The sequence below is a fragment of the Haliaeetus albicilla genome, chromosome 26, assembly GCF_947461875.1.
Source record: "Haliaeetus albicilla chromosome 26, bHalAlb1.1, whole genome shotgun sequence".
Classification (NCBI taxonomy): domain Eukaryota; kingdom Metazoa; phylum Chordata; class Aves; order Accipitriformes; family Accipitridae; genus Haliaeetus; species Haliaeetus albicilla.
This window is the reverse complement of record NC_091508.1, coordinates 2,348,932-2,375,282: the sequence shown is the minus strand read 5'-3', so window position 1 is coordinate 2,375,282 and position 26,351 is coordinate 2,348,932. Positions and strand designations below refer to the sequence as shown.

Genomic DNA, 26,351 nt, shown 5'->3' with positions numbered 1-26,351 from the left:
CATGTTTGGTGCATTTGAGGTAGTTTCAGCAATACTGTATGCAATACTATGACTAGCCTGGGCATAAAATCTATTTGCCTAGTCTTCCCCGATGACGGATATACGCTCAAGATTGAGCTTGGTTATCAATAAATTACTCACCCAGCAAAACTTTATAGAACAGCCCTGGCCCACAGGCAGTGGCACACAAGATCTACCTGCCTTGCAACAGGCACAGGCTCAGACTGCTGCTCTCACCCAGAGCATCGTGCCGGCTCCGGAGGTTGGCTGTAGGATTAGAGGAGTGTCTTTGCCACCTCCATGCCCTCTAAGTCCATCTGACTTTCCCTCCTGGGTACAGGTAGTCCAAGAAGGTTTTTCAACTGCTCATTTTTGTTTGTAGACAGAACTTAGCTACCTCCAGAGGGGTTACAGAAACAACCAAACTAGCCTCAGAGCCAACAGCATGGTGAACCACCTGGGTTTTGCACCAGTACTGCCACATTCATGTGACAGCATGCCCCAGCTGGCAAACCCTGGTTCCCTGGGGACTGCCTGGATCTGAAATGCTGGTATGAGAATACGCCTGGTGTGCTCGAGGACCTTGGCTGCATCAGTTCTGCTCAGCAGCTAATGCTTGCAGCAGGGTAATCACAGACTTTGCAGTCAAAGTCTTTGCTGGTGGGTAAAACTTCCCTGCTGCCGCTGGGCTGATGGGCTTGTAAAGGTCTGAGTGAAATTTCTGTCCTTCTGCAGGGTGATAGCTTTGGACTGTGCATAACGATCACCTAAGTCACCCGTGCTCCTGAAAACCAAGTGACTTCTTCTGGGACCGCGGTGGGAGCTGTGTCATCCCAAAGGCCTGACAGCTCGTGCCTGTGCATCTCTGGTCTCCAAACACCAGGGACATGCCGATGGAGAAAAGTGTCCACCCACCCGAGGAGCAAGCCCGAGAGCAGGGTCCCCCGTACGCGGCGGGTGAAGGCCCCGTGTGCCAGGACAGTGATGGAGAAAGGACTTGCCAACTTTCTGAGTCACACTACTTTTACTAGCGCACCAGGTCCCATTGCCAGAAACCCTCCCACCTTGGGGCGTTTGGACCACTGGCATCCCAGAGGGGGTGATGCCGCTCGGCTTCCCACATCCCAGTGATGAGCCGGGAACAGCCCCTCTCCAGGAGGGGCTTGTTAGCGTGGCTCCGTGCCGAGAGGAACACCCGAGCTTGGCATTTTGGGGATGTAACCCCTGTGATGGTCCCTCCTTTTGGTCACGTCCTTCCTCCCGAATGAAAAATGACACAGCAATGCCAAGATTTCCCGCCTCCATAGGTTAGGGAAACTCCTGTGGGTGAGAGAGGTTGTCCCTTTCACTAGCTCATTAATTCAGTAAATTACAAAGGGAAATACATGCTGGGAAAAGCAAGAAAAATCCCAAAAGTTAATCCAAGAGTTATTTCCTCCCGATACCTGGATAAAAACGTGTTCTTTGGAGCTCTTCAGGTCAGACGTCAGCAAGACAGGTGAACCCACATCAAAGAACAAGGTAAAATACTGATTTTATCCTTTTGCTCTATGTGCTCATGCATATTTCCTTGTATTTCTAGAATGTGTCTCTGAATTTTTTTTTTCCATTAATAACTGTAAATTTCAGTGCTAACAGAACTTGCATTTGAAGTAGGCTATTTCTGAGGAAAAGTATTTTCTTTTGTGATCAGATTTTGGGATCTGCTGCTTTCAGCCGCAGTTACCTCCTGCTGCTTCTGAGTCACTAGACTTTTAAAAAATTAATTTAGCTGTATTTATTTTCTGATCCAAATTTTTCAGAAGAACTTTGTCTATTTACATACAAACTTTTACTGGTATTTTTTTTTTTCTTTCTTTTTGGATCTTCTGTTAAATATTTGGTTTTATTTGATTTTTTCTCTTGCACATGGGGAATAAAAAAGAAATGGGTAAGAGATACTAGTCAGCATGGGTTTTTTTAATACATGTATACAAGTGCTATATAAATATGTATATTTTTCATAAGCACCACAACTGTGTTATTTAGGAAAGATACCAAGGCAATATTGTCTTCCTTGAACAGGTCTCCCAGGCAGCTGGCCATGCTTGCATCCTGCCGTAGCATGAAGGGATCCCACTTATTCCTCTGCCTCTTCTCCATGTCATGCTGGTTGAATTTGATGCCGACAGCTGGGAACAAAATCTTCCACTTTGGACCCTGCAGGATTTCAATGAGCGTGACTGAGATTAGGTCTGGTTTCACAGCAATTAAAGCCAACATTGTAAGTAATGCTCTGGGCTCTTGTGGAGCTGGGGAAGATCTTTAGTCGGCTGCTCCCGAAGCCCCTTGGAGCCAGCACGTACCTCACCATCTCTGTCTTCTCCCGTGCAGCAAGCCAGAGACCCCATCAGGACCCTCAGCATCTTGTCTTATCCACATTCTCTGCACAAGGTTAAGGTGGGTGTCCTTAGCGTGTCTCCAGTTTTTCTCTGAATAATTTTGACCAGCTAGCATCCTAACACCAGTCATGAGGTGTACCAGCTGAGGGCGTTTAGGGAAGTTGTTCAATACCATGGCTTCTTCTGAGTTCCTGCAAAACACAGACACTGAGCAGGTCAGGGAGGATAAAGTGATGCGGATCACGTATACGAGAAGAGGTGGGTGTCCTACTGCCGGTTCCTGCCCCTGCGGCAGACTGCAGCGCACAGGGCTTTCACCCTGACTGGCTTTCCAGAAATGGTGGGCAGAGATTATTTTTTTTGTTGTTGCATGTGATGCTCCAGTTACAGGAGCTTTAGCTGCGGCTTCCCACCTCCTCCGTCAGTGGAGACATAGCGAGGTAAATCAGGATTTGGGTGGAAAGCTGTCAAAGAATCCGAAAGCAGGTGAATGTGATCTTGGGAGGTAAAATATATTATAAATAAGTATTTTACAGCTCTCTTTTACACTCTAAAGCACTAGACATGGGCCACTGTTTCAGGTCTCAGCATCTAATACCCAGCTACAAAATCAGCTATTTGTTGTGTTGACTCAATGAGACTTGCTGAGGATGGGTCTCCTGGAAGATCAGTCTAAAATAATTTCCTACATGTATTATCAGTTTATATCAAGCATCACTGAAAAAGCTTTATGAGTCAAAACATCCCCCTGTGCTCAGCTACCGTGCTTGGTGTTAGAGATGTTTTTTTTCTAGAGGAAGGTAGAAAGGTTGGTGACTGCAGGTTTATAGCACTTTGGAAGACATTTTAAAAATGAAATTTATTCCTTAAGTCTTCAGATAGATGCTGCATCACCCATCACCTCTTCGACTTCTACGTGGACAAAGTTTTCAAGCACTGCAAGACCGAGGATTCCTATGTCAACCGAAAAATCAGCAGCATAGCCAACTCCTTCCTCAGTGTGAAGAGGAAACTTGAGCAGTGTGTAAGTCTTGGGTATTGCTACAGTTTAGTTTAGTCTGTTAGTATTTGGTATATAAACCTAAGCATTTCATAAAGTTACAAAATCTTTATTTATAAAAAAAGTTTTGACAAGAATACAAAGAAGCATGATGCAAAGAGTGTGTGTGTCTGCTGAGAAATTTTTATACTTGCCCACTCATCAGCAAACTCCCATATTAGTTCTCAAAGAACAATACTTTTCCTGTCCCTCTGTCTATTGAAGTAAACTCTGTTCTTAGCTGAAGTCTGATTTATGGACCGGCAGTCTTTTCCACAATTTAACAAGGTCTCAGTCTATACAGTAATTTCCAGCATAATTAGAAACTGTTCTCTTATTTTAAAAAACGAACCCCCAAAACTAATGAATTCTATCTTATTTTCCTAGCATGAGGAAAATAAGTGCCTGTGTGGACAGGAATCCACTGAGAAATTTAAGCAAATACTTGCGAACTATGAAGGGGTAAGTTGATGACTAAGTCTAGCAATTAATGCAGATATTCAGATTCTTTTTACCTTGGATTGTACTCGCTATCTTTGCTTGCAACTTGTTCCTTTATATCATTTCAGCTGAATGTCACATCTGCAGCAATTAAATCCCTCGGCGAGCTGGACATCCTACTAGACTGGATGGAGAAATCTCATTAGAGAGCAGAAGGCATTAATGACCCACCAACGGCTGGAGCTAATGAAGCCGCTGGTACATTGCACATACCTGCGGTGAATGGGAAAATAATGTGCTGTATCAGTGCAGTTTCTCACTGATTGTGGATGCATTCAGTCAAATGCTGAGTGTTTTGTTAGCCAGGTACATCAGCGAATGCATCAGCAGAGTCTTGCATGGAAATATGGAGTTTGATCAAATCAGCATAGCACTCGCTTAGCTGACTTCTATCAAAGGATGCTCTGCAAGGGAAAATCTAAAAGGGTTTCTCTTGCTAGCAGACATAAGCTGTGATCATTTAATAAAAGTATTGTTTAAATTATAAAATTTTTGTATAGGGAATGTACATTCATAGGTTCTGAGTGCCCACTGGAACGACTCTGGTGTAGTTAATGCTGCAGAGCAGCGCTCCTAAATCTGGGCTCAGTCTTATGTGACTGCTCCTGCTGATTGATCTGGCTAAAATGAGGTGCACAGTGTGACAAAAGCTTCTAGGAATAGGTTCTAGTGGGTATGTCAGGCCTTAGAAATCTGTGTTTCCTTTTGAGATTGTATTTTCTGCCTTATCAGTAAAAGAAAACTTTCTATGCAAGATATGTGGTTGCTGAATAGAAAAAGGTTCTTGTATGTATTGTGTAATTTACTGACACTTGGTAGTAAGTTTTGTGGAAATCTGTTGCAATTACTGTAAATAAACCCTACTTGAAACTGCTCTGAGTCTGTCAAAATTCTGAGGAATTATATGTTTCTTGTTGGCAAAACTTTCTGAATTCACCGTGGTGCCCTTCCATAGCAGATACTGTCACTCCTAGTATCCCAGAAGTAATGCATCGTTCCTGGTGTGCCAGAGAGACCAAAGTTTAGACCTGAGTGATACTAAATCAGCCCAGCTTGTCCCTGAGACCATTTTTAATGCGCATTATGTATATAGCTCTGGTCTGTTTTCACCCATTTGGGGCTCTTTTAGCCACCAGTGACTGCACACATATTGCTGGTACCCACTGGTTCTGCATGCTCTAAACCCCTTTTTCCACTGTGTTTTCCCACAAGGTGTTAATACGTGTATTGCTGTAGTATCTGACAGTGGCAGAGGCCTAATGTGTTAGTACATGAACCCAGACCACCCAAGTCATCTCTCCCTGCAGTCAGGAGGTGTTATGCACTCCTGGCGTCAGGGCCCAGGTAAATGCTGCTTATTAACACAAGCCAGAGCAGTCGGATGTTTATGTCCCTGGCAGCACTCTAGTCCTAATATTTCAAGTGATAAAGTCCTACTGTTGCATTCATTAGCCATAAGGCTTGAGTAAGACTAGAGGGTAGACCTCTGACTTGGTGCATTTTGCTCTAGGAATCAGCTAAGCTGAGCAAGGTGTACCAAAACTGCTGCCAGCTGTGGCGGCAGGAGCACAGCCAGGGTGCTGCGTGCTCTCCCCTGGCTCTGAGCGGCTCTTATTGCTGTTAGGGTCAAGACTTTGCTTCTAGGTCTGAACCGTTTGGGCTTGCACAAACCTCTTCTCAGTGCCTCCGATTCCCATGGGACAGCCCAACACTCTCCAGCTCTCCCTTTCCTGCCCGCGGACATGGCCAAGCTTCAGCAGCTGGGATGGACGGAGGGCTGGCTGTTCCCACCTTGGGCAATTTCTAATGATGCTACAGAGATGACACACGGAAGGCGTTAGCTGCAGAAGAGGCTCTTTGACAGGATTTTGTTATTATGGAATAAGGTCCTCATGTCCTCAAGGAGAACTCAGTTACTGCTTTGGTTACATCCCCATCACAGGAGGACCCTGGTCAAGACCTCCGGCAGCACACTGGCATCACCGGAGCCTTGCGTCAGTCCGGTGGGTGCTGTGCCTTTCATCGGGCACCAGCACAATGAGGAGCTGCAGAGGAGGAGGAGACTCCTTGTCTCTTCCCAAAAAGGCCCGTTTGGTGACCTGGCTGGGTGAGCTCACCAGGATTTGCCTATGGCGCATCTGCATGTGCTTCACACTGAGCAGGATTTGGTGATTCACTTTTAAAAGAAAGATTTCCTTGATTGCTGACTATCCTTCCTCAAACATTTGCGTATGCCAAAGGAAAGCCTCTCAGGGCTTTGATTTCTCTTAATTTGCTTTCTCACGGGTTTTTCTGTGTGACTTTCATTTGTCCTGGTGCCAGGGCATGAACGGGTGAATACACCCCTTCACGTGCTGTCAGCATCACAAAAGCGGATCTTTCAACACCATCACCTTTGAAATCAACCATTGAAGAATGACGTATCTTGCACATACTGTGATTTTCTGTTAAAGACAAACCATTAGGAATGAAGTGGTGATGCAATGAGATACCACAGCTCATCACTGACCAAATGTTTGGCAGTCTGGTGAAGGAGATGGGGCTGCTTGGTGAGGTCCCTGTGGACCTTTCCATTGATCGTGGTGGGCTCTGGATCGCAGCTTGAGTGAGAATTGTGGGTTTTATTCCACATCCTCAGCTTATGCTGTCACAATTATTATTATCTATCAGATTTCATTGATTTTGTATCCTGTGCAGAGGGTTGCATGCCTCAATCCATGCGTGTTTTATTGCTTTCATCTCAAACTAAGTTTACACTTAGCACTGCAGCAGCCCAGGGACGTGCCTCTTTGGAAATGAGGTGCCAGATGGAAGGTGTCAGTGGTGGGAAGCAGCAGGAGCCGTGGGCAGGCAGCTGCCGGGGCTGAAGGGTACAGGCAGAGCCAGCTGGCAGGATGCTCAGCCCACCCATGTTTCTTGGCCCTTGCACCTTTCCTGGGAGTTTAGCTCATTCTCGCTGCTCCCGACGCGGTGTGGGAGGAGCGGAGCTGAGAAAAGGATGCCGGCGGGCAGGCTGAAGAGGAAGCGGATTTGCAAATAGAGAGTGAAAGGGGTTTTCTCCTCCCAGAAATTTCCAAACCTTAGCGTTCTCCTGAAGCTTTATGACTGCTTACCCCTGGGGACACTTTCCAAGCACACGCCTTTCCTATTGCACCAGAATAATTCATTCACTTACAACAACTTTGGGCAGGCGCAGACCTGTCCTGGCCCCTCCACACCTTTTCTGATATCCAAGCCCCTTCCCACTGCGCTGCCGAGGGGATGCAGCCCGGGAGATGAGGAAGATGAGCTATAACCTAACATTTGAGGTCTCAGCTTTGCTATCAGTAAGGTGATGACTATTGCAATGTGGATGCGAAAGCAGCCCTGAAAAACCAAAAGCAGGGCTGGGAGGGGAAACACAAATACCGCTGGAGCTGCTGCCCTCGTACTCACAGTGAGCCGAGCTCATCTCAGTGCTGCTTGTGGGGAGGTCCATGATTTAGGAATAATTTGGGTTTTATCCTTGATGAAAACTCTGTGTTTGTAGGCTAACACAAACAGCCGTTGCCTGACACCTTGCTCAGCTACCACACTGTTTTCATTTTAAAGTGTAGCTAATATTTTACTAAAACAGAAATATACTTGTGGTGTTACTGTAAGACCATCAGGTCAGACCCTAGTCAGGGTGACGCTCTTCATTCTTTATATTTTATAGCTTGCTATCAGAGCTGCACATAACCACCACAGGCTCAGGAATTTGAATTTGTGCAGTTTCTGCCCCTTGTCTCCTGAAGAGCTCTGGCCCTGTCAGACACCTCTGCATCCCCTCTCTTTGCCAGGCAGGCACCAGTCCATCCCATTCCTGGTGTTCAGAGAAAATTGCTTCTCTGCTTTGTCACAGCCTCTTCATTTTTGCTGCTTCCTACATTGCTTTATCTGCAGCGTATTCAGCTTTCTGCACCCACATCTCACTGACAGACAACAGTGTTGTGCTGCCGTTCGGAAATCCATGTATCAATAAATTGCTTTTCTCTGTTGAATTGTCCACTCTCGAAAATAAGACCAAGAGACAACATTTAATTACAGTCATCCTCGTTTCCGCCTGGATAAACATGAAGTCAACCAGGGAAAATGTGTGAGTGATGTGTGGTCAGGTTTATTAAGCAAAGGGTGGGTTTTCAAGGCCGCCCTTGGTGGGGTGGCTCCATGGCAGAGAAGCACGGATTGGGCTTAGTTGTTGTAACTCCAAGTCAGAAAGGGGAGTCTGTTGGTTCAGCTGCTCTGGGGAATTTGGTCTGTGCTATGCAGTTGGATACAGTGCCAGTGAACACCAGTGCCTATTGCTAATCAGCTATATAGGCTGCTAATAGGTTGTCATACTAATTAATGTCATGCTGTGGTCAATTCCTGCTGTTGATTAAAATGCATATGTGAAACATTACTCAAAATATTTCCTGTTTGTCTCCATTAACTGTGGGTTTCTTCTACCGTCCTGTGCCGTTTGTAACACCAGATGTGATGCTATAATGCTGCAGTAAAAGGAGGAGAAAGCCCCCCCTAAGACGTGCCCTTGCTGCACTTCTTTGGGTGAGCTCTCCCGTGCCCTCCCACGGACTGCGAGTCCCCCTGGTCTGCTGAAAGCCAGTGGTATTCTTTATTGCTTGCGCATAAAAACACTTCAGACCATGTCTGGTCTGCAGGTACTGCCCTCTGGATGAGAAAGCTTAGAGGAATCAAAAGTGCGAGATGTTGTTCTAGAGGGTTTTCCAGCTGTCTTTAAAAGAAAATGAGATTTTTCAAAATGTGCCTTCTGGCCTTTGAGAGCCCACTGTTTTGGAAGGGCACTGGTGGGGCTGGGGCTGTCGGTGGGCTAAGCCACTCCAGCTCCTGCCTTTTCCCAGTCTGACCTGCTCGCTCAGACCCGTGCCTCCAGCCCAGCCACCCCTCTTGGCATCAGACGATTCCTCCTAAATCACCCCTTGAAGCTGAATTTAAGCAAAAAAAGGTCAAGCTATAGCAAATTGCGGTAGCAATAAACAGTGCTGCTTGCTGATGTCTTGCTCTGATCCTCAAGGTAGAGCCGGTCCCAGTTGCTGCCACCTCTCAGTCCCTCACCTTCAGATCTAGCCCTCCCAGTTCGGGGGGGACACATCCGGGGCAGCACTGTCCCCCCTGGCGTCACCCTGCGCGATGCTGTTGGAGGTGAGGAGGAAGGTGGAGTAGGCGAGGTCGGCATCCTCCTTGGAGCTCTGGGGAAGGACAGGAGGACGCTATTAGGAGGCGGGGACGGACAGCGGCCCATGGCCGGGGAAAGGGCAGCGTTTCATGGGCTGTGAGCTTCTCGGGATGATACGGGCAGACTGGGTGAGTGGGACAATCCAGTGGGTTATGCTGGTGCCGATCGAGAGCATCATGCCTTTGCTCAGCCCCGGGAAGACCCCAAATATTGGTGGGTTTGGGACCCCATGGCATGCCCGTCCCTGCGTGTTGGCACCCAGCTCACCTGTCCTAAAGCCGCTAGGTTTTACTGGTTTCCCGATAGTTCCCTTTATTGCTCCGGTTCAGCTCCCGGTGCTTACAACGCCTACCTATTACCTTTGGTTAGGGACTTGTAAAAAGAAAGGCTTGCCTCCAGCACCTTCAGTTGGTGCTGAGCTACTCAACCGTGATCTTACCCAAGGGGAGGAGAGGCAGGGGGAAGGCAGGGGAAGGCAAGGGGAAGGCAGGGGAAGCAAGGGACTTGCCGGGGACACAGGAGCAAGTCACAGCCCTTGCAATGGCAGACACCTCCGTGCCTACCTCTGTCCCCTGAAGCACAGCCCACGCGGGGGGAAGGTTAGGAGGTGGGATGTGCTCCGGCTTCTGGCCATCTGCTTATCCCAGCGTTTCATATTTGTGGTAACCACCCAGCCCCAACCTTTCTGATGCTACCTGGGGGCTTGGTTTGAAGCAAGGCAACTGCTATTATCGTCTCTGCTAAAACATGGGGTCAGGAAAGGGTTAAGGTCCCCTCAGGGAGGCTGATCTGCAGCAGGTGGCCAGATCCAGGTGAGATGGAGACCACCTGGGTGTAAATAAGGCCCCTGGGAGAAGGCAGCTCCTTTGGCAGAGGCTGGAGTTTTGTGGTGGTGTCTCCCAGATCGGTGGGCTCTCTCCTGCCTTCTCTTACCCTTTTTGCCTTCTTTGTCTCCGCAGCGCTTTCCGGGGCGGCCGCGGTGGTGACAAACTCTGCAAGGAGAGAAAGGGAGGTGTCAGGGTGTGGGGGCGGGTGGTGGGCAGGTATTTCTGTGGCTTTTGTAGGGTCCTTCTGCAAACCCCTTCCTTGCAGCCCATCGGTCAGCAACCTACCATCCCCTCCTATCTGAGTCTCCTGGGTTTCTTTCATGCAGGCGTTATTGGTCGCGCTGTACTCCTTCCCGTTTTCAAAGTCCGACATGCTGATGTTCGTCCTGTAGCTCCCGACGGACACCAGGTCTGTTAAGAAGGAGGAGATAAATACCCTGCCTGCTCGCTCAGTCGGTGCAAGTGCCTTGGCATCTGAATTGCCTCTGTGCAAGGAGGCACTGTGCAATGCCACGTGCAAAGCCCGTGGAGGGGTGGTCTCTGTTTCAGCCCGGGCACCCTGTACGCTGGGTGTTGCAGCTGTATGGATGGGGTCAGGGGGAGAAGCAGGGTCCCTTGTCTGCCCATCGCATGGCGGGGTACTGGGGGAGCAGCTCAGCCCAGCAGAGACTGTGGCACGGACAAGGTATTGCCTGTGTCTTAATATTGCTGACATTTCTTGAGAGACTAGAAAAGGCAGGGACTCACCAGATCTCTTCAGCTGCCTGTATTTAAAAACAGCAAAAGCTGCTGCAAGGATTATGAGGATGGAACCAGCAACACTCAAGGCTGAAATTGTACTGACGTTAGGGCTTTGATCAGAGCTGGAATGGAGGGAAAGGTATATCACTAAGCTGTGAAATAATTTTTTTTTTTTTAAATTATTCAAGGCTGAATAATGTATATGAATGTCCAGCAGTCTAAAATCTGTATAAGATGGTAAACTGATGCAATTCAATTAACAAACTGGATCCTAGCACATAAAACCCAAATAAGAATCTAGGACAGAGATTGTGCCAAACCAGCTACATCAGCACCTTGGTTATAAATGTGTGAAGGAAAGGTCTCTAATTTTGACAGAATTATTTTCAACTAGTTTTTCTGTACTTGGAATCTCTAATCATTCCCTTCTGGGACTGTATTTTCTTGAGCTAGAGACTAATTTCAAGTCATCTTGCCTTTTGCTGTAACTTTTTTCTTCTTTTCCTCTGATGTTTTGAGCTAAGTTCTTTGGGGACAAGACTTTTTTGTTGCTAAACCACACACACAGTGTGCAAGCACAGTACCAACAACAGGTTAATATAAACATCACAAAAATTATAAATGACAGAGGCTTGGAGAGAACTAACCTTTCTGAGGCAGCTGGGCTGTCTACCCCAGCATCGTTGTAGGCTCTTCCTTGGGGAATAAAGCCACCCTCGGCGGGGCTGGGGTTGTCCACGTTCAGGACGTTGAGGCTGTGGTCAGCATTGCTCCCTGTGTTTCCCAGGGAAAAAGGATGGTTAGTCGCATGAGCAGCAGCACAGAGATAGTGACACAAAAACTAGTTGGATGTATCTGGTGCACGTGGAACCTCAGGGGATTTTGGTTGTACATGAGAGAGTCTTTAAAATGGGGTTTAGAGATCTGAAATAATAATCATTCCAGATAATTTATTGCAAAAATCACAAGTAGGCTCTCCCTGCCTATATACTTTTAAAAGTCTTGCATTTCTAAGTTCTGCCTCTAGTATATCCAGAACAGATTTTGAATACTTGGTTTACTTTTATTTCTAGCTCTATGTCCACCAAAGGCAATGAAATGAGCCTGTTTCTCTTTCTTTTCACTTTGGCCATCATCCACTTAGGACGGTTGCATGTGGGATATCTAGCGCTATGCTTTTTCTCTGTTTCTAACAATATTCTTCCCTGAGAAAAACATCTTAATTCCAAAATACTGCACCGAAACTGAGACTAAGTCCCTTGCTGTTGGTGATAGCCCTTCCTTTCCTGCTCCCTACTGTTTTCCTGTTTGTTAAGATAAGCTCCCTGGAGCAAGATGCACCCCTGAACTACATGCAGTCCTTCACCTGACAGGTGTCAGATGTTGCTTAAACTAAATGATGTTACAAAATGTAATAGCAATAATTAGTAAGGACAGGGTTAAAAAGTAAAAATGGTGTGGAAGGAAGCGATTTTTAGACCGGTGGGTTTTTTTATGGCTGGGAAGCAAAAAGCAGAGTGGATGAAAACACGTATGACAAGTTGTGCAAAATCAGGGTGATCTTAGCAGCTAGTCCGGGAGGCTGCCTGGATGAGAGCCCTTCTGTTTTGAGGTGCTGCGACCTAGTGGCTATGGAGAGGACTTTTTTCTCAGCAGAAGGCAGCCCTGACAAGCAGGAAAGCCTCTGCCTGCCTTTGCCTTGGAGCTCACCTTCAGTCACCCGCAGCTGCACTGCCATGGTTTCCCCAAAAAGGCCGTTGCGCTTCACTCCACACCAGTACCACCCTTCGTCTGACTTTGTCACCGAGTCAAAGCTGAGGATGACCGTCTTGTTGTCAGTGTCACAGGTAACGTCTGGCCCCGGCTGCCTTTGGTCAGAAGCAGGCATGGGAGTGCAGCTGATGCCGCTCCACTTGCACCAGTACTTCTGGTACGAGTAGTACTTGCATGGATAAGAGCAAGTTAAATCGACCCGCGAACCCGCTTGCACCTCCACGTCCTTCTTTCCCTTCAGTCCGGGCTGTCCTGCAAGCGCAAACAGAAGATCAAGGCTGATGTTAGTGGTTTCGGTGGGGGGAACGGTAGTCAACAGGTGGTGGTGCTGCTAGAAATGGTGAAGCAGGAGATGCCTCTTTGAGAGAACAAAGTACTGCTTGAGTTGCTAAATTAATGTTAAGGATGCTGTATATGCATCTCTGGGTGAAAGCTGAGGGGTTTTTTTTTCAAGGCTAAAGAAATACATGCATGAGAATCTTTTGTGAACACCTTCCCATAAAACTGAAACCTTTCCATTTTAAAGGAACTGTTTTCCATAAACTGTTTCCATTTTAAAGCTACTGGGGTGTGGGGGGATTGGCACAATGTTTTGCCTTATGAGAGAGAAGTTCAGAGTTGGACCTCACAACTCTTCCCCAAAAGCCAGATCTGCTCCGTTGCAGTACTTAGGAGATTGTTTTGTACCTACTGAGCAGGCAGAGAACTGCCAATGCCCAGGCTCGTACCATCTACGATCTCCAGCTCAGTTGATGATTGCTGCTCCTTCTCCTCATCCGTCATGCACCAGTAATAGCCTTTGTCACTGTCCTTCAGCTGGTTCAGGATGATGATGATCGTCTTGTTATCTGGGCTGTTGAACATGGCCACTCTTCCTTCATACAAGGATGACACATACCCGGAGTTATCTATGATCCGAGCACACCCGTTCTTTCTCCACTTGCACCAGTACTTTGAGGAATTCTTCAGAGAGTCGTAGCGGCATTCAAAAGTTACCGAACTTTCTTTTACTCCAATTATTGTGGGCTTTCCTTGAGGAACATGTGACTCTGGAGATAAAGATGAAATGAACAGCTATATATGTCTAACTTTTGCCCATGTGGCATGCTCCCAAGAGAATAAATACCAGATCAAACAAAGCTGTTTTGGCTAAAGCAAGGCTAGGTGAAGCTCAGGGGTGCAGATGGTAGGAGACTGTCCTGGCACTGTTAGGAATTGACCCCAAGGGGTCTGTCAGGCCTTTCTTTTTCCCAAATTCACTGGGTGGTGGTTGTCTTTGTGTACCAACGTTTAAAAGTTTTGCTCCCTTTGCTAGGGGAAGGGCAGGTCTTCTCCTTTCTACATCTGTCATTTTGAGATTTAAGGAATTAAGACTTGAAGAGACAGTTTGCTTGTCTCTAGCTGGTAGGCAGAATTTGCCTTCTGGAGTTTTGGGCTAGCCAGACTGGGGAAGATAGCTAGCCACTGCTGGGGAACTTAAATCTTGATACAAGCTTTGTTAGTGATGGCCTAGTACATTACAGGTAGTTAAATGAATAGAAAGAAGTATCTAGATGAGAGGATAGGATAACAGCACTCTCCAAAGGGAAATTAAAGTTTTTTGTTAAATAAAGTAAGACTGCTAGCGATGCCTCTAAAGAGAAGCAGAGATGAAGGGAAAAAACGTGGGAAGAGCTTACCTTCATAGACATGCACATCCAGTTCCTTTGTTTCTCCTTTCTCCCCATAGACGCCAACCCCGCACAGGTACAAGCCAGAGTCTTCCCAGCCCAACTGAGTTATCACAATGCTGAATGAGCCTGGAAGATCCTCATTGCTTAGCAGAGCTCTCCCCGTGTAATCTTTATCAACATTCCCATAACTATCGATGATGTTACGGCAGCCTTTTTTCTCCATCTTGCACAAGAATTTCCTCCAGCTCTCATACTCCTTCCCAAAGCTGCAGGACATGGTCAAAGTGCTGTGCAGCTTCACGTAGAAGAGCTCAGCTCCCTCGGGCACATGCGGACCTGCGCATACAGACACCGGTCAGTGTGTACCGCCTGCTGTGTCAGAAACTGTGTGCATCTCCCCTATACCTCTGAAGGCTTTTTTTTAGCCTTTTTTAGCCTCAGTTTCAGGACTGAGGTCTCTATGCTGTATCACTGCCTGCTCTACAGCGGGGTTTCTCCCAGAGCCTTCTTGCCAGGGGCTGTGCTGCCGGGAGTTTGCACCGTGCTCTGCACCCCGGGCCTTGCCCAGCAGTGTGGTGCCATCCTGCACACCGTGCTCTCGTGGACTTGTGCACAGGCTTGGCTCGCACAGCCTTAGCCCTGGGTTGGAGGGTACATGGGAGTGATGGGCAGTTCTGCCCTCTGACTGCATCTCCCTAAAGTTTAGCAGCTGAGAGAGGTCAGCAGCTTCTAAGCAATGTTTGTGACCTTAACATGACATTCATTTAGTCTGATTTTTATGACAGATTTTTGGTCAAAAAATAAAGTCATTCTGTTAGAGCACAGGGGAAAATGAAAACTGCTGTTTCCTGAAAGCATGAAGCATCTTGAGCTCTTAGACACTGGACAGACTATCCGTGGAGCCTCATTAAAAAGAGTGTGCGGGAGGGGGGGAGTAAAAGCAAATAATACTTCAAGGAGCCCCAAGACTGTAATTACCTTTAGAAACATCCAGACTGACTTTGTGGCAGAGCCCTCTGCTATTGATACCAACACCGCACTGGTAGGTGCCTGCATCTGCCATTGTCAGCTCAGAGATGTGAATCTGGAAGCTTTCTGCCTGTGGGTCATCAGTGATGGAGGCTCTGCCTTTGTAGCCTGGAGCAGTGTAGCCGCTGGTGGAGACAACGGTCATGCAGCCCGTGGCCGATTCCCTGCACCAATACTTTCTGTCGTGTCTGTTCACGCTGGTGGGAGGGTAGAAGCATTTCACGGTAACTGACCCGTTGAGCAGACCATATACCTGCCGTGGTCCGAACACAGGGCTTGAGACTGCAAGAGGAAAACACGTTGGCCATAAATGTCAGCTGTTCTACACAACCCGATGGGGCTGCGGAACAGGGCACGTGTACCGGGGCAAGAACAGCCCCAGGGCTGTGCAGCATCTTGTGGTCTGAACAGTCCCATGGCAATGATGGGCACCGACACGGTAGAGACATTCCCCTCCTAGTAATGCCACCTCTGGCCTTAGGCCACCCACAAGACCGGTGCCCCAGACAGGTTACACTTACTTGCTGCCTTGGGGAGGTATTTGCTGCTTGCAGATTCAGTTGGGAGGAAGGCGAGCAGGAAGGTGAATGCTAGTAAAGTCATTTTTCTCGCATTCCCTGGAAAAGGCACAGAAGTTGGTGAATAATCAGACTTGCAAAATTAAGTTAACTGATCAAGTAATCTAATAATCTTTGTGCCTAGAGGATATGAGGGTTGTGGCTACTTGAGCTAGAGAGAAATTGAGCATTTAATCGCGTCTGTCAAGCAATTGAATGGGAAAGAGGGAGATAACTTTGCTCTTCCCTGTGCTGCTGCATGGCATCATGGCTGCCCGTAGGTCTCTTCCCAACACCTCAGTCTTCCCTTCTATAGAATGAAGGGAGTTGTTCTTACAGCAGACTTGGTTAATGCAATGCCTGCAAGCCACCAGTGTGTCTGTCGGAGCAGAGTGCCCCAGGGACAGTGTCCCCTGGGCAGGCAACAGTGATGGTGTGCACGGCATAAAAAGGGATGTTGGCCAAACTGGAAGAGACTTGATTCAAAATCAGAAATGCTATCTTTTTTACACTTGTAAATCAGAACAGCCCATCACAAGGATGAAGTTCAAAAATGGTCCAAAAGCCATTGAGCCCTGGCAGGCATGAGAGTCAGGTGGCAACCCGGAGCTCAGCTGCTCACTTGACCCTTGCTAGCAGATAATGCTGCTTCTAATAGTTTCATAGCTGGGGTCATATTTTCTTTCAATGTTGTTCATGCTGTGAAAGGAAGGCTTGTTCACTTGTGAGCCTGAGTGCCAAAACCACTCCTTAGGACAACCTGCTCTCACGGAATCACAGAATGGTTTGGTTTGGAAAGGACCTCTGAAGATCATCTCGTTCCACCCCCCTGCCATGGGCAGGGACACCTTCCACTAGACCGGGTTGCTCAAAGCCGCATTCAACCTGACCTTGAACACTCCCAGGAATGGGGCATCTACAACTTCTCTGGGCAACCTGTTCCAGTGTCTTACTACCCTCATTGTAAAAATTTCTTCCTTATCTCACAGACCAGAGCTCCTGTCAGAAGCCTGTATTTAGATACTGCTCTTTGTTTCCCTGGTCTCTTCAAGGACATGCAAAAGAAAAAAAGGGTAATATTTTCACCTCTGCTTTTTTTCTTTCCTCAGCTGCTGATAAAGTTAGTGAGATGCAGGGATTTACGCCTCACCCCCACCCCTCTAAGAATCAGACTTAAGCCACATAAAGCACTGTCCCACCTCTATATCCACCCAAATCTACTGCACCAAAATTAACCCTTGGCCAGGACTCAGTGATGACTATTGGGGAATGTCAAACCAAACTGTGTCTCTCTTGAAATGTGTCTGTAGTCTTCAGGATGAGTATTTCTGACCTTCCCCTTGTTTTGGACTGAGTGATGGCTCAGAAGAAGCCAAGGTTCTTATTTCACTAAACTGTTTTCTTTGGCCTGAACTGAATGTGCTGTTGGACACTGCATGGTGCAGCGGTGGGAATGTGCATTTCCCGAGCATGGCTGTTGGTCTACCTGCCCAAGTTCTAGAGAGGATGATAGGTGCCAAGAAAAGTCTTTATAAACATTCATTGGAACTTGATTTCAGGGTGTCAGGTGACACAACTTTATTAAGGGTAATTCCCGATAGAAGAAAAAGGCTTTTATTTCCTTGTTAAGAAGAAAGGTGTTCTGTTGTGCTTTCTTCCTTGTAGAGTGATTTCTAATTGCTCAGTGGCCACTTGTCCATGGCTAATAATTAACTTGTTGAGCATGAAAAATGTTCTTTCATACATATCCCAGAAGTAGCCAGCAAGACAAACATAACATATCCTGCAGAAAGCAAACAATATGGCACAAAAAGGGCCTTGATATTTGCCCCTTGTTAACAGCAGTTCCTCTGGCTGATGGTCACCTCACTGCCCTCTACCCCTTGCTCTGCAGTGCAAGCAGGATCCCAGTTCAGCTTTCCCCTTCTTCACAAAATTTGAATAATCTGTTAGTCTGATTCCTTCCCAAAGCCATTGGCTACTTCAGAGTTACAGACAACATGGTTTTGTCGGGTAGGGAAGGGTTACCAAGACCACTTATTTGAAACAAAGCTATAGCTGTGTTCGGGAAGATGTGTGCAAGAGTGGTGGGTGGCATCAGGGTCTTCACATGCATATTAGCAGGAAAGAATTTTTGCATCTCTATCTCTAAGGGCACGTGCACTTGTGCCTACACAAGAACAACAGTTCCCGTGTGCTTGCGTGACCAACACCTGCAACTTCTGCAGCTCTGAGGTGCCTCTAGTCCGATTTTCTCAGATGCTGTTAAAACATTCCCCCACTCATTGAACGAATGGAGAAAACTCCCATGTATAGCAAGTCTGAGCAAGCACAGCCATCAGTTACGTAAAAATCTGTGATGTACTTCCATGCTCATCCACCGAGCTGGGTGGCTGGGAACCCTTCTCTGCTGCCGGTGCCATGTTACGCTCAGAGACAATTCCTAGCCCACAGAAATGGTGCAAACGAGCTTTGTTGGTCACTCTGCAACAAGCAAGCGCTGTTTGAGATGCTGGAGGAGAATTTCATCAAGCTATTGGGAAAGGAGCTCTAGTTCCTTCTTGCTTTCAAAGAATATTTGCTGCTGGATTTGCTGTCTCTAGTCAGAGCACAAGGTTTAGACCTCAGAGCTCCAAGGAAGAAAAAAGGCTGCGGAGCTCATACAAAAGGGAGTGCAAGTAAGTGGCTGTGTAAGTGATTTGTATTCGTGCTTCTGCAGATGGAGGGGGAGTTGAAAGGAGAGAGGAGATGGGACAGCAAAGGTTTGCAGGCAGCTATAGAAGAGTCAAGAGGCTTGAAACCAGAGGGATATGCTGTGTATGCTGTCTCCAGAGCACTTGGGAAGCAAGCTGATGGCAGATGTGCTGGTAGGTCCGCAGTGTTCTTATGCTGCTGTATGCCCAGTGACACTGCCGGCTGAAGAACCAGTGCTGGAAAGGGTGAAGTGCCTATGCCCAGCCTGTATTCCTCCTGCCACTCAGCTGCAGCTTCTCGCCAGTCTATCCTAACTTTTCAGGAGTAGAGAAAGGGGAAAAATAGTGCTCCTTTGTTATTGTATTGGTGAAATCTTTCCTGGAGCTAGCAGTGGAGGCAAGGCTTTGTTTCGGGCTTCACATACAGATCCCCAACCGTATCAGTATGTGCCCTCTCTATCTGGCAGCACCAGCTGCTTCAGAGAAAGATGCAAAAATCTGCCCTAGGCAGTGATGCCATGACTGGTGCTGAGGGGTTTCCCCTAAGTCCTGGTGGGAGTCTGGTGGTTGGCACGAAGAATGAGGCTTGTGCAGTGCTCCCAAAACCTTCCAGCAGCCGCTGTGTTTTGTCACCCTGTATGGGAACAGTTGCACTGACTTTGCAGACGACTGATGGTCCTCCACCGGTTTTGCCTGGGGGCTGCATGATGTGGCTGGTTTGGGCTCAGCTGCTACATTGGGTTTCCCCCTGCTCGTGTCCACATCTCCCGCTTCCCCCTCTCGCAGGCACTGACCTGCGTGTCCGGGTGCCCGCGCTGGATTTCTGATCGCTCTTGGAGTGGGAAGGACTGAGTGCATGAGACCATGGTGTCCCCACGGACTGACGGACACTGGAAACCTCTCCCGCAGGGAAAACCTGGTCCTACTACACTGCAGCAGGACAGGTCATCGGGACCTTGTTTGGTAGCCGATGTGCATGGTATTGTGCAGGTTGGTGCCCGCAGCCCACTTTGCGTGGCCATCGGAGCTCCTGCCTGCACCAGAGCTGCCAGGCAGGAGGATCGTGGAGCCCAACACGCTGAGGGAAACCTGGACACACGATTTGTGCTGCCTCTGTCCATGCAGGCAAAGAAGCTGCTGTCTTAAACCTGATATATTAAAAACCCAGTGAGAAACGACCTGCAAGGCAGTGCAATGGACTGGTCAGGAGGGAAAGCAGGGAGGGAACCCAGTTATTCCCACTGGGAAGGTGTCCCCAAGAAGGTGCTCTGCGGCACAGGGCAAAGAAGCCGTGGGTGGGACGTGCTGGGCTGGCAGGGCGCTGGGACAGCCGCCTCCGTCGGCATTTCGGGCTTCAGCTCACCTGCGCTGTTGGGCCGGTTGCTATAGACTGCCGGGCTGTCTCTGTGGTTGCTTTAAAACGTTTTGATAGGTGAAGGGGGGGCAGAGATTAACACCTTGTACTCGGTCTCCCCCTCTCCCCTCCCTGCACAGGACTTGCAGAGAAGCAGCCACGGGGAAAGCTTCCAGCTGTACGAGTGCGTGTGTCTGGTGTTTGCAAAGACCCTGTTGCAACAGTGGTCGTCTTTGGGTTATTACCAGCTGGGGCTATAATCCTTTTTTTTTTTTTTTTTTTAAGCTACAACTCAAATCTTGGTTTTGTGTATTTACTTTCATTTTGCGTCATCAAAACTGCTGGCTTCCTTCTCTTCCCCATCCCAACGTAACAGGTTTTGAAAATTCTAGAGCGCAAACCCAGTATTACAGCTGAACTCAGGAGATGGGAGTCTGCGTGTTGGTGCATGAGCTTTCCACTCTTAACCCGGGCCCCTGGACACCAATGTCACCAAGATCAGGGCAATGGTGTTGTCTTGCCTGGGACACTCTGCCAGGCGGGGGTGGCTCCATGCTCTCTAGCTGTTTGCAGTATGCTGCTGTGTTTGTGTGTATAATGCAACAGGGATTTCAAAGAATTATATCGTACAAAACCAGAACAGGACAGGCTAATCATCAGCAAGATTAATACCAACAAATAAAAACATTTAGTTGTCATCTGCTGTAAAAGAGAAGATACAGCCATTACCAGGTGAATGGCATTAACTTTCTCCTAGCCGCCCATTTCCATGCTTGGCTTGAGTTGCCAGGTTTGTGACCATGAGCTTGGGAAGAGCTGCTGAAACCCCCAGCGAGGGCAACTGTGCAGGTGTGTGAGTGCATGAGAAACCTGGAAAGTGTTCAAGCATTAAAAAACCCCCAAATATATATCTATACCACAATGACAGGTAAAAACTCATTACAACTTGTAATAGGTTTCCATAACTTGGATTTTGTTGTTTCTTCCTGCCACCCAAGTGCATTAGCACTTGGCACGTGCATGTGCTGCACGGAGGCTTCGCTGGTTAGTGGCGAGTGAGACATGGACCTACGGCAATGTGGTTTGGTGTGCAAAGCTATGCAAATGGAAAAATTACAAGGTCTTTTACAACAGAATGACCTTTTTTCTTGCTTTCCAGCTCAGGACAGCTAAATGTTTTTGTTGTCTTAGTATCATCTTGAGAAGGAGTAACACTATCTCTTTTGATTTGGTACATTGCTGTGCTCTTAAATCTCACTGCATTATGCCGCCACTGAGTGACAAAGAAATTGTAATGCTGTGTATAAAGCTCTGGGGAGGTTAGATCCCCCCTCAAACCCCACAGTCAGTCTCCCTTGTTTATATGGACATGTCTTTAGTGTCTCTATCCATAGCAAGTGGCTCGTGGTGCTCTTGCAGGGCGGTGGGAGGCGGTGAGCTCTGGTGTGAGCCCTCCCTGTGCTGAGTTTCCCAGGCTACTGTGTGTGGACACTTCCCTGGATTCCCCAGTGCCGAAAGCACTGCGGGATTGGGATGGGTTGGGAACATCACCTTCCTCTCCAGCACTATCGTGTGCCTAAATTTTGAAGTAGTGCTTTCAAGTTTCCAGCAGAAAGTGCTCTCTGACCAGGTTAGCTCTTCTAAACATCATTCATTACAAGACTTTCTCTGGGTTTCTATGGTGCTTTTGTGACTCTATCAGTCTTAGGGAGCAACATCTTCAGATTTATAATGATTTGAAAGAGAGCAGGACCTGACCCCTGAGTTATGCAAACCTGAGCAAGCAGCTGCTCTTGCTGGGTATGAAATACCAGAGTTCAGTTCCTAAATTCTGCTGACTCAGCTGCAAGGGTGAGCTCTGAGAAACCAATACACTCCTAATGCAGCTTGTCAGGGGTCAGCACAGTCCAATCCATTAGTTATTAACTATTGCTCTTAACAATGACCAGTGTCAAGGCCGTGCTATGGGATCAATGAAACATGAAGATTTAGTTGTCACATTTGTGATTCTAGCCCAGGAGTCCTGTTTTGTAGAATATTTACTGTTATTCAAATACTGGGGAAATAATAACATACAGAATGGGGTATTCTTTTTTTCCCCTTGAATCCTTTTAAAGCAAGACCCGCTAACACCACAAGGAAGCTCTACAGATGCAAACTGTTGTAGACACAGGCAGTGCTGAGCAGCAGCATCAGGGGTTATACTGTGAAAGAAGCACTGGCACACGTGCTAGGGGTGATTTATGGAGGTGCTGAAGACTTCTGTGCCTAGAAGAAGGGCACAGCAACAGAATTCTTGCTGCACAGGACTGGGGCTATCTACATCTCTATGCTGCCCATCAGGATCACTGCATAGATGGCCTTACAGTGAGTTTTATTTACTGTAGTGCGATGGAGAAAAGCCACCAATCCACTCCATTTTCATGGAGATATGAAGGAGCAATCAACTTTAAGATAAAAGATCAAGCTGACCCAAACACATACAGGGAAGAAATATTTCACATTCCAAACCGATGTCTCCTTTACAATGTGGAAAGAATAAACAGGAGGTGCTAATTTTGTGATGCAGTGAGCAGGAACAGCTAGGCAGATCTTATTGAAGATTATCAGTATTTACTAAGAAATCAGCAGGTTTTAGAAATTTCTGCAGTACTTGTGACCCTCCTAGCTAAAAATGTTTGTAAGTGCCAGTTAAACACTGTCCTATATGAGCAATATATTCTGGAAAACAAATGAAAAACAATAATCAGACAGCCCTCATGGCAGTGACTGAAATTCCTGCTGAGATTGTGCTGCCAGTGTAATTTTATGTTCCTTTAAGCTGTTAGATATACCATACACTAACTTGTGATGGAATTTTATGTTCCTTTAAGGTGTTAGCTACCCCATGCACCAACTTGTTGCTTTTCAGATAAGATGTCATGGTTCATTAGTTTCTTACTTTTTGTTTCTTGTCTCTTGGGCTGGAAAGTGAAATCAATTTCAACACTATTGAACTATTATTCTAGTTTAATACTACTCATATTGCAAGGAGCAGGAACTTACTATGATCCAACAGCACTTACTGTACAGCCACAGTCTGTACAGTGACAGTTGCTGGATGGATGGATAGTGCCAGCGCACATTTTAACAGCAGCATAATTGCTATGAGGAGATGGTATTTCTCTGTACTTCAGATGAAATGTATTAAAAGTCCTATGTGAAAGCTTCCTTTGCAGAGTAAGAAATCAGGTGTGCAGAAACCCACCCCTTTGCTGTTGGTATAGATGTGAGTCTGCCGCCTTTCTCTTATTTCAACTTTAGGACACCATGTACATTTCAGTCACTTATGTGCATCAATGTCTATTTACCTACCTTCTGAATGTACAAACTTGGTAGCTTTTTCAGAGTTCATTTAGGACATAAAGGCACAAATTTTCTTTTTAAATTTCAAAATCTGCATCCCTATGATTATCTCCGTGTTGTGATTCAAAAGACTGTAATGACCACAGACTGAGTTGCAACAGTTTAGATTACTACAGTAATATTTACTAACATTTGTTATCTTCTAGGTGAAAACTTAATACAAATATTGCAATGATAATTAGCTTTTTTTTTCCAGAAAGGAAAGATTAATAATCTACAGCAGAGAAGAAAACATAAACATCATAAGCCTGATCCTATGCTTCTGACCTTCTTTCAAAAGAAATCAGCCTCCCCACTAGCAAGACCTGCACACCTATTCACCGCTCTTTCAGAACTGCTGCTTCCCTTCCCACATGTGCGATAAACAGTCCTTAAAAGTGTCTCGAGTCTTGTATTCTTCTCCTTCCCCATCTCAAAGCGGTAGTACAAAAGATTTTGCATTTCAGTAAGATAATGAAGAAGCATGACTTACACTCCCAGTTACTTCTGCAGACTGTTTTGTACCTCTTGCTTTTTCTTTCAGACTGACCGCTCCCAGTTTTGCTGGTGTCTCGGTGGCCGACCCCTGGACGTTCTGCAGGTGTCCTGCCTCCGTGTCACAGCCGGACACGGGCTCTGGCAATGCCAGGCTGTTTTAAATACTCCTTGTCCCTCTAGCCCTGCATTTCCACCTGTTGTGCCTTAAAGGAATAGCATCCAAAAACTCTGGCAGGTGAGCACCACCCCATGTGAGAGCCGGGAAGCCAATGCCCATCCCAGCTCTGCTGCCACTTTGAGGGTGCACGCTGTTATTTACACATTGCCATGGCACAACAGCCACCCCAAGGGTGGGCTCCCAGACATGGTCCAGGGCACCTCTGCCTGCTTTAGGAAGGAGCCTGGTGGCTGCCTGGGGTCGGGTCCGTGGAAGGTTGGTCTGCTCTGCTGGGAGCAGGGTACTTTTGAGACAGCCTTCTGCTTGGACAGGACCCAGGTAGCTAGGGCAGCTGTGATTCCTTGGTTTGAAGATGGGTGCCTACACCTGGCACAAAGGCACTGGGGAGCCTTATGGGGTCTGAGTTTTGCTGAGTACGCGAGGGTCCAGCCAGCCCCCTCCTCTTTGGTGGCATTGCAACATCACCTCTGAGTTGTGACCGCGTTTCCCGTCGTCCCAGGCACGAGAACCCCGTGCTGCGAAGACTGACCTGGCTTCTGGTCTTATGATACCCCCAACCAACAGTGGAATAGCTTTGTAGGGCAAAGTTGGACAAAGCCAGGTGGTTGGGTTTTTTAAGCTGTTGCAAACTTTTTGAAAACCGGTGTCCTTAAGAAGCCCCTGGTTGAGCAGGTCTGTCTCCCTTCTCTGCTCTCTCCAGCCCCTGTGCCTCCCCTCAGTTTCATGGGAAAAGCAGGAGTCTGGGTGGACAAGGGTTAGTCTTGTCTGTGCAGACCAAGAACACTAAGATCTTTAAAATGAAAAATAATTAACAGTAGCTTTGCTGCCATCTTCAGCCTCATCTCTTTGCTCTCCTGCTGTAGGCATCTCAGGGGCCCAAATACAAATTCCCTCTGAAGTGTGGGGTTGTCAGAAATGGAACTGTATGAGAAAGTAAACCTGATGAAGATGAAAATATTTTCATTATGTGGGATGAATCGTTAATTTTTTTACCTTGTACTAATGTTGCAAGAGCAGTAATTTCTTCTAACTAGGGGGTCACATGAAGCTTTTCTCATTTGCTCTCAGTGAAGGCTGATGAGCTTAAACAGGATGGCAGGTCCAGGCGTTCCTGCTGCGCCTGAGACCTGGAGTCGGGATGTTTAGCAAATTTGTCGGATCTTAAAGCCGGCCTTTGAAGTACCTGTCCTCTAGCTAAGAGCCTTGAGCTGCTTTCTTTCCATGAACGTGCAGTTTTCGTGGTGAGGAAGGCTGTTGCTGTGCTTGCATGGGGTGATCTGCTGGGGACCTTGAACACAGAGAGCAGCCACAGTCTCTCCTAGATGGGAACAAATGCTGCTCCCCTTGCAAGCTGTGCCCTTCCCACCAGTGCTGTTTCTCCGGCCGCTCTTGGCATTACTTTTTATTCTTGGACATAGTTGCCCTTGCTTGGCCACAATAGGCACAGGTGTGTTTGCTTTCATATACCTCCCGCTCTCCCGGGTCCCTCTCCCTTGGGTGCCAGCATGTCAGCTTCCCTGTTCGCCTTGTCTCAATCCTGCAGTTTGCACAAAAATGTGTTTTAAAGAGCCTGGGCTTGTGGAGGGTGCAGAGGAGGAAGATGGTACGGCCGTGGGCAGAGGAAGTTGTGGCAGAAACCAGCCATGGGGACCTGCAACTGCTGGTGCTCTTGGGGAAGAAAAGTTAGTCCAGGGTGGATAAATGGTTTCTTTAACCAAGCCACAGTCATCACCCTTAAGGTTTCTGGTAAACCTGATCCATTGTCTCATGCAAGTATATTTACTTGCCTTAACAGAGGAGGAAGCGTCCTCCTGCCAAGTCACAGGTTCCAAAGCAGTTTGGCATCTCCAGAAAACAAACAACCCTGTGCTTGCTTTTTTCTCGGGCCAAAGCACAGTTTACAGCATGGCATGCAATCTGAGCATACAAACCAAAGCTAGTTTGGGTCTGGGCTGTGTTTGGGCTGAAACAATTTGATTTTGAAGCTGTGGATAGTTCTGTGGAAGAGGTGGAGGAAAAATAGCACTCGAGAATTGGGGTGTCTTTGATAGACTGAAGTCAGATACGGTTTATGTGTTGCAAAATGAGCCAACTTAAAAAAAAAAATTAGAAAATCCTCTCTTTTTTTGCCTAGCACTAAGCAAACCTGCAGCCACGAGGGTCCTTCCTTCCCACACCCCCTCCCCAGCTTTACCTTTCCCTCGGGGTGCTCTGCCTCTGCAAGAGATAGTCAGGGTTGCACACAAATAGCTTGATTACAGATGCATTATTTTATTCTCTCTTCTACAGACCATGTAGCAAGTGGCATTTGGGCAGCTGGCGGGGATTTGGCTCTCAACTCGGGACGTTCAGCTTCTGAGCAGGGCAGTGAGCAACAAGCGGTGCTGGGAGCTTTGCAGTTTATAGCCGTGCCTCGGCTTTCCGTAGGGAAACTTCCAAGCTCATGTACACAGGGGCTTTGACAGAAGGGGGTTCTGCCTCAAGTCTTCATCAGTCACCTTGAAA

At 47.3% G+C, this 26,351-nt stretch overlaps 2 protein-coding genes and 1 long non-coding RNA gene across 3 annotated transcripts; 2 read left to right on the top strand and 1 right to left on the bottom strand.

Annotated features, from left to right (window-relative positions):
- The first annotated feature begins 1,602 nt into the window (after positions 1-1,602).
- LOC104320114 (interleukin-20-like) lies at positions 1,603-4,130 on the top strand. The gene is made up of 5 exons (XM_009922170.2): positions 1,603-2,263; positions 2,374-2,439; positions 3,253-3,405; positions 3,808-3,882; positions 3,990-4,130. Exons 1-5 carry the CDS (start codon positions 2,084-2,086, stop codon positions 4,065-4,067), a joined length of 552 nt encoding a protein of 183 aa, XP_009920472.2. The 5' UTR covers positions 1,603-2,083; the 3' UTR covers positions 4,068-4,130.
- A 4,403-nt stretch (positions 4,131-8,533) lies between these two features.
- PIGR (polymeric immunoglobulin receptor) lies at positions 8,534-23,864 on the bottom strand. Its single transcript, XM_069770677.1, has 11 exons — positions 23,664-23,864; positions 15,704-15,799; positions 15,132-15,464; positions 14,160-14,489; positions 13,209-13,529; positions 12,418-12,732; positions 11,355-11,481; positions 10,714-10,829; positions 10,252-10,377; positions 10,073-10,131; positions 8,534-9,152 (listed from the first exon to the last, which is right to left on the bottom strand). Exons 2-11 carry the CDS (start codon positions 15,783-15,785, stop codon positions 9,027-9,029), a joined length of 1,935 nt encoding a protein of 644 aa, XP_069626778.1. The 5' UTR covers positions 15,786-15,799; positions 23,664-23,864; the 3' UTR covers positions 8,534-9,026.
- On the top strand, positions 21,772-26,347 carry LOC138681998 (uncharacterized). The gene is made up of 4 exons (XR_011322224.1): positions 21,772-22,153; positions 23,388-23,611; positions 23,715-23,903; positions 26,136-26,347. It is a non-coding gene; the product is annotated as an uncharacterized lncRNA (long non-coding RNA).
- Positions 26,348-26,351: the final 4 nt, after the last annotated feature.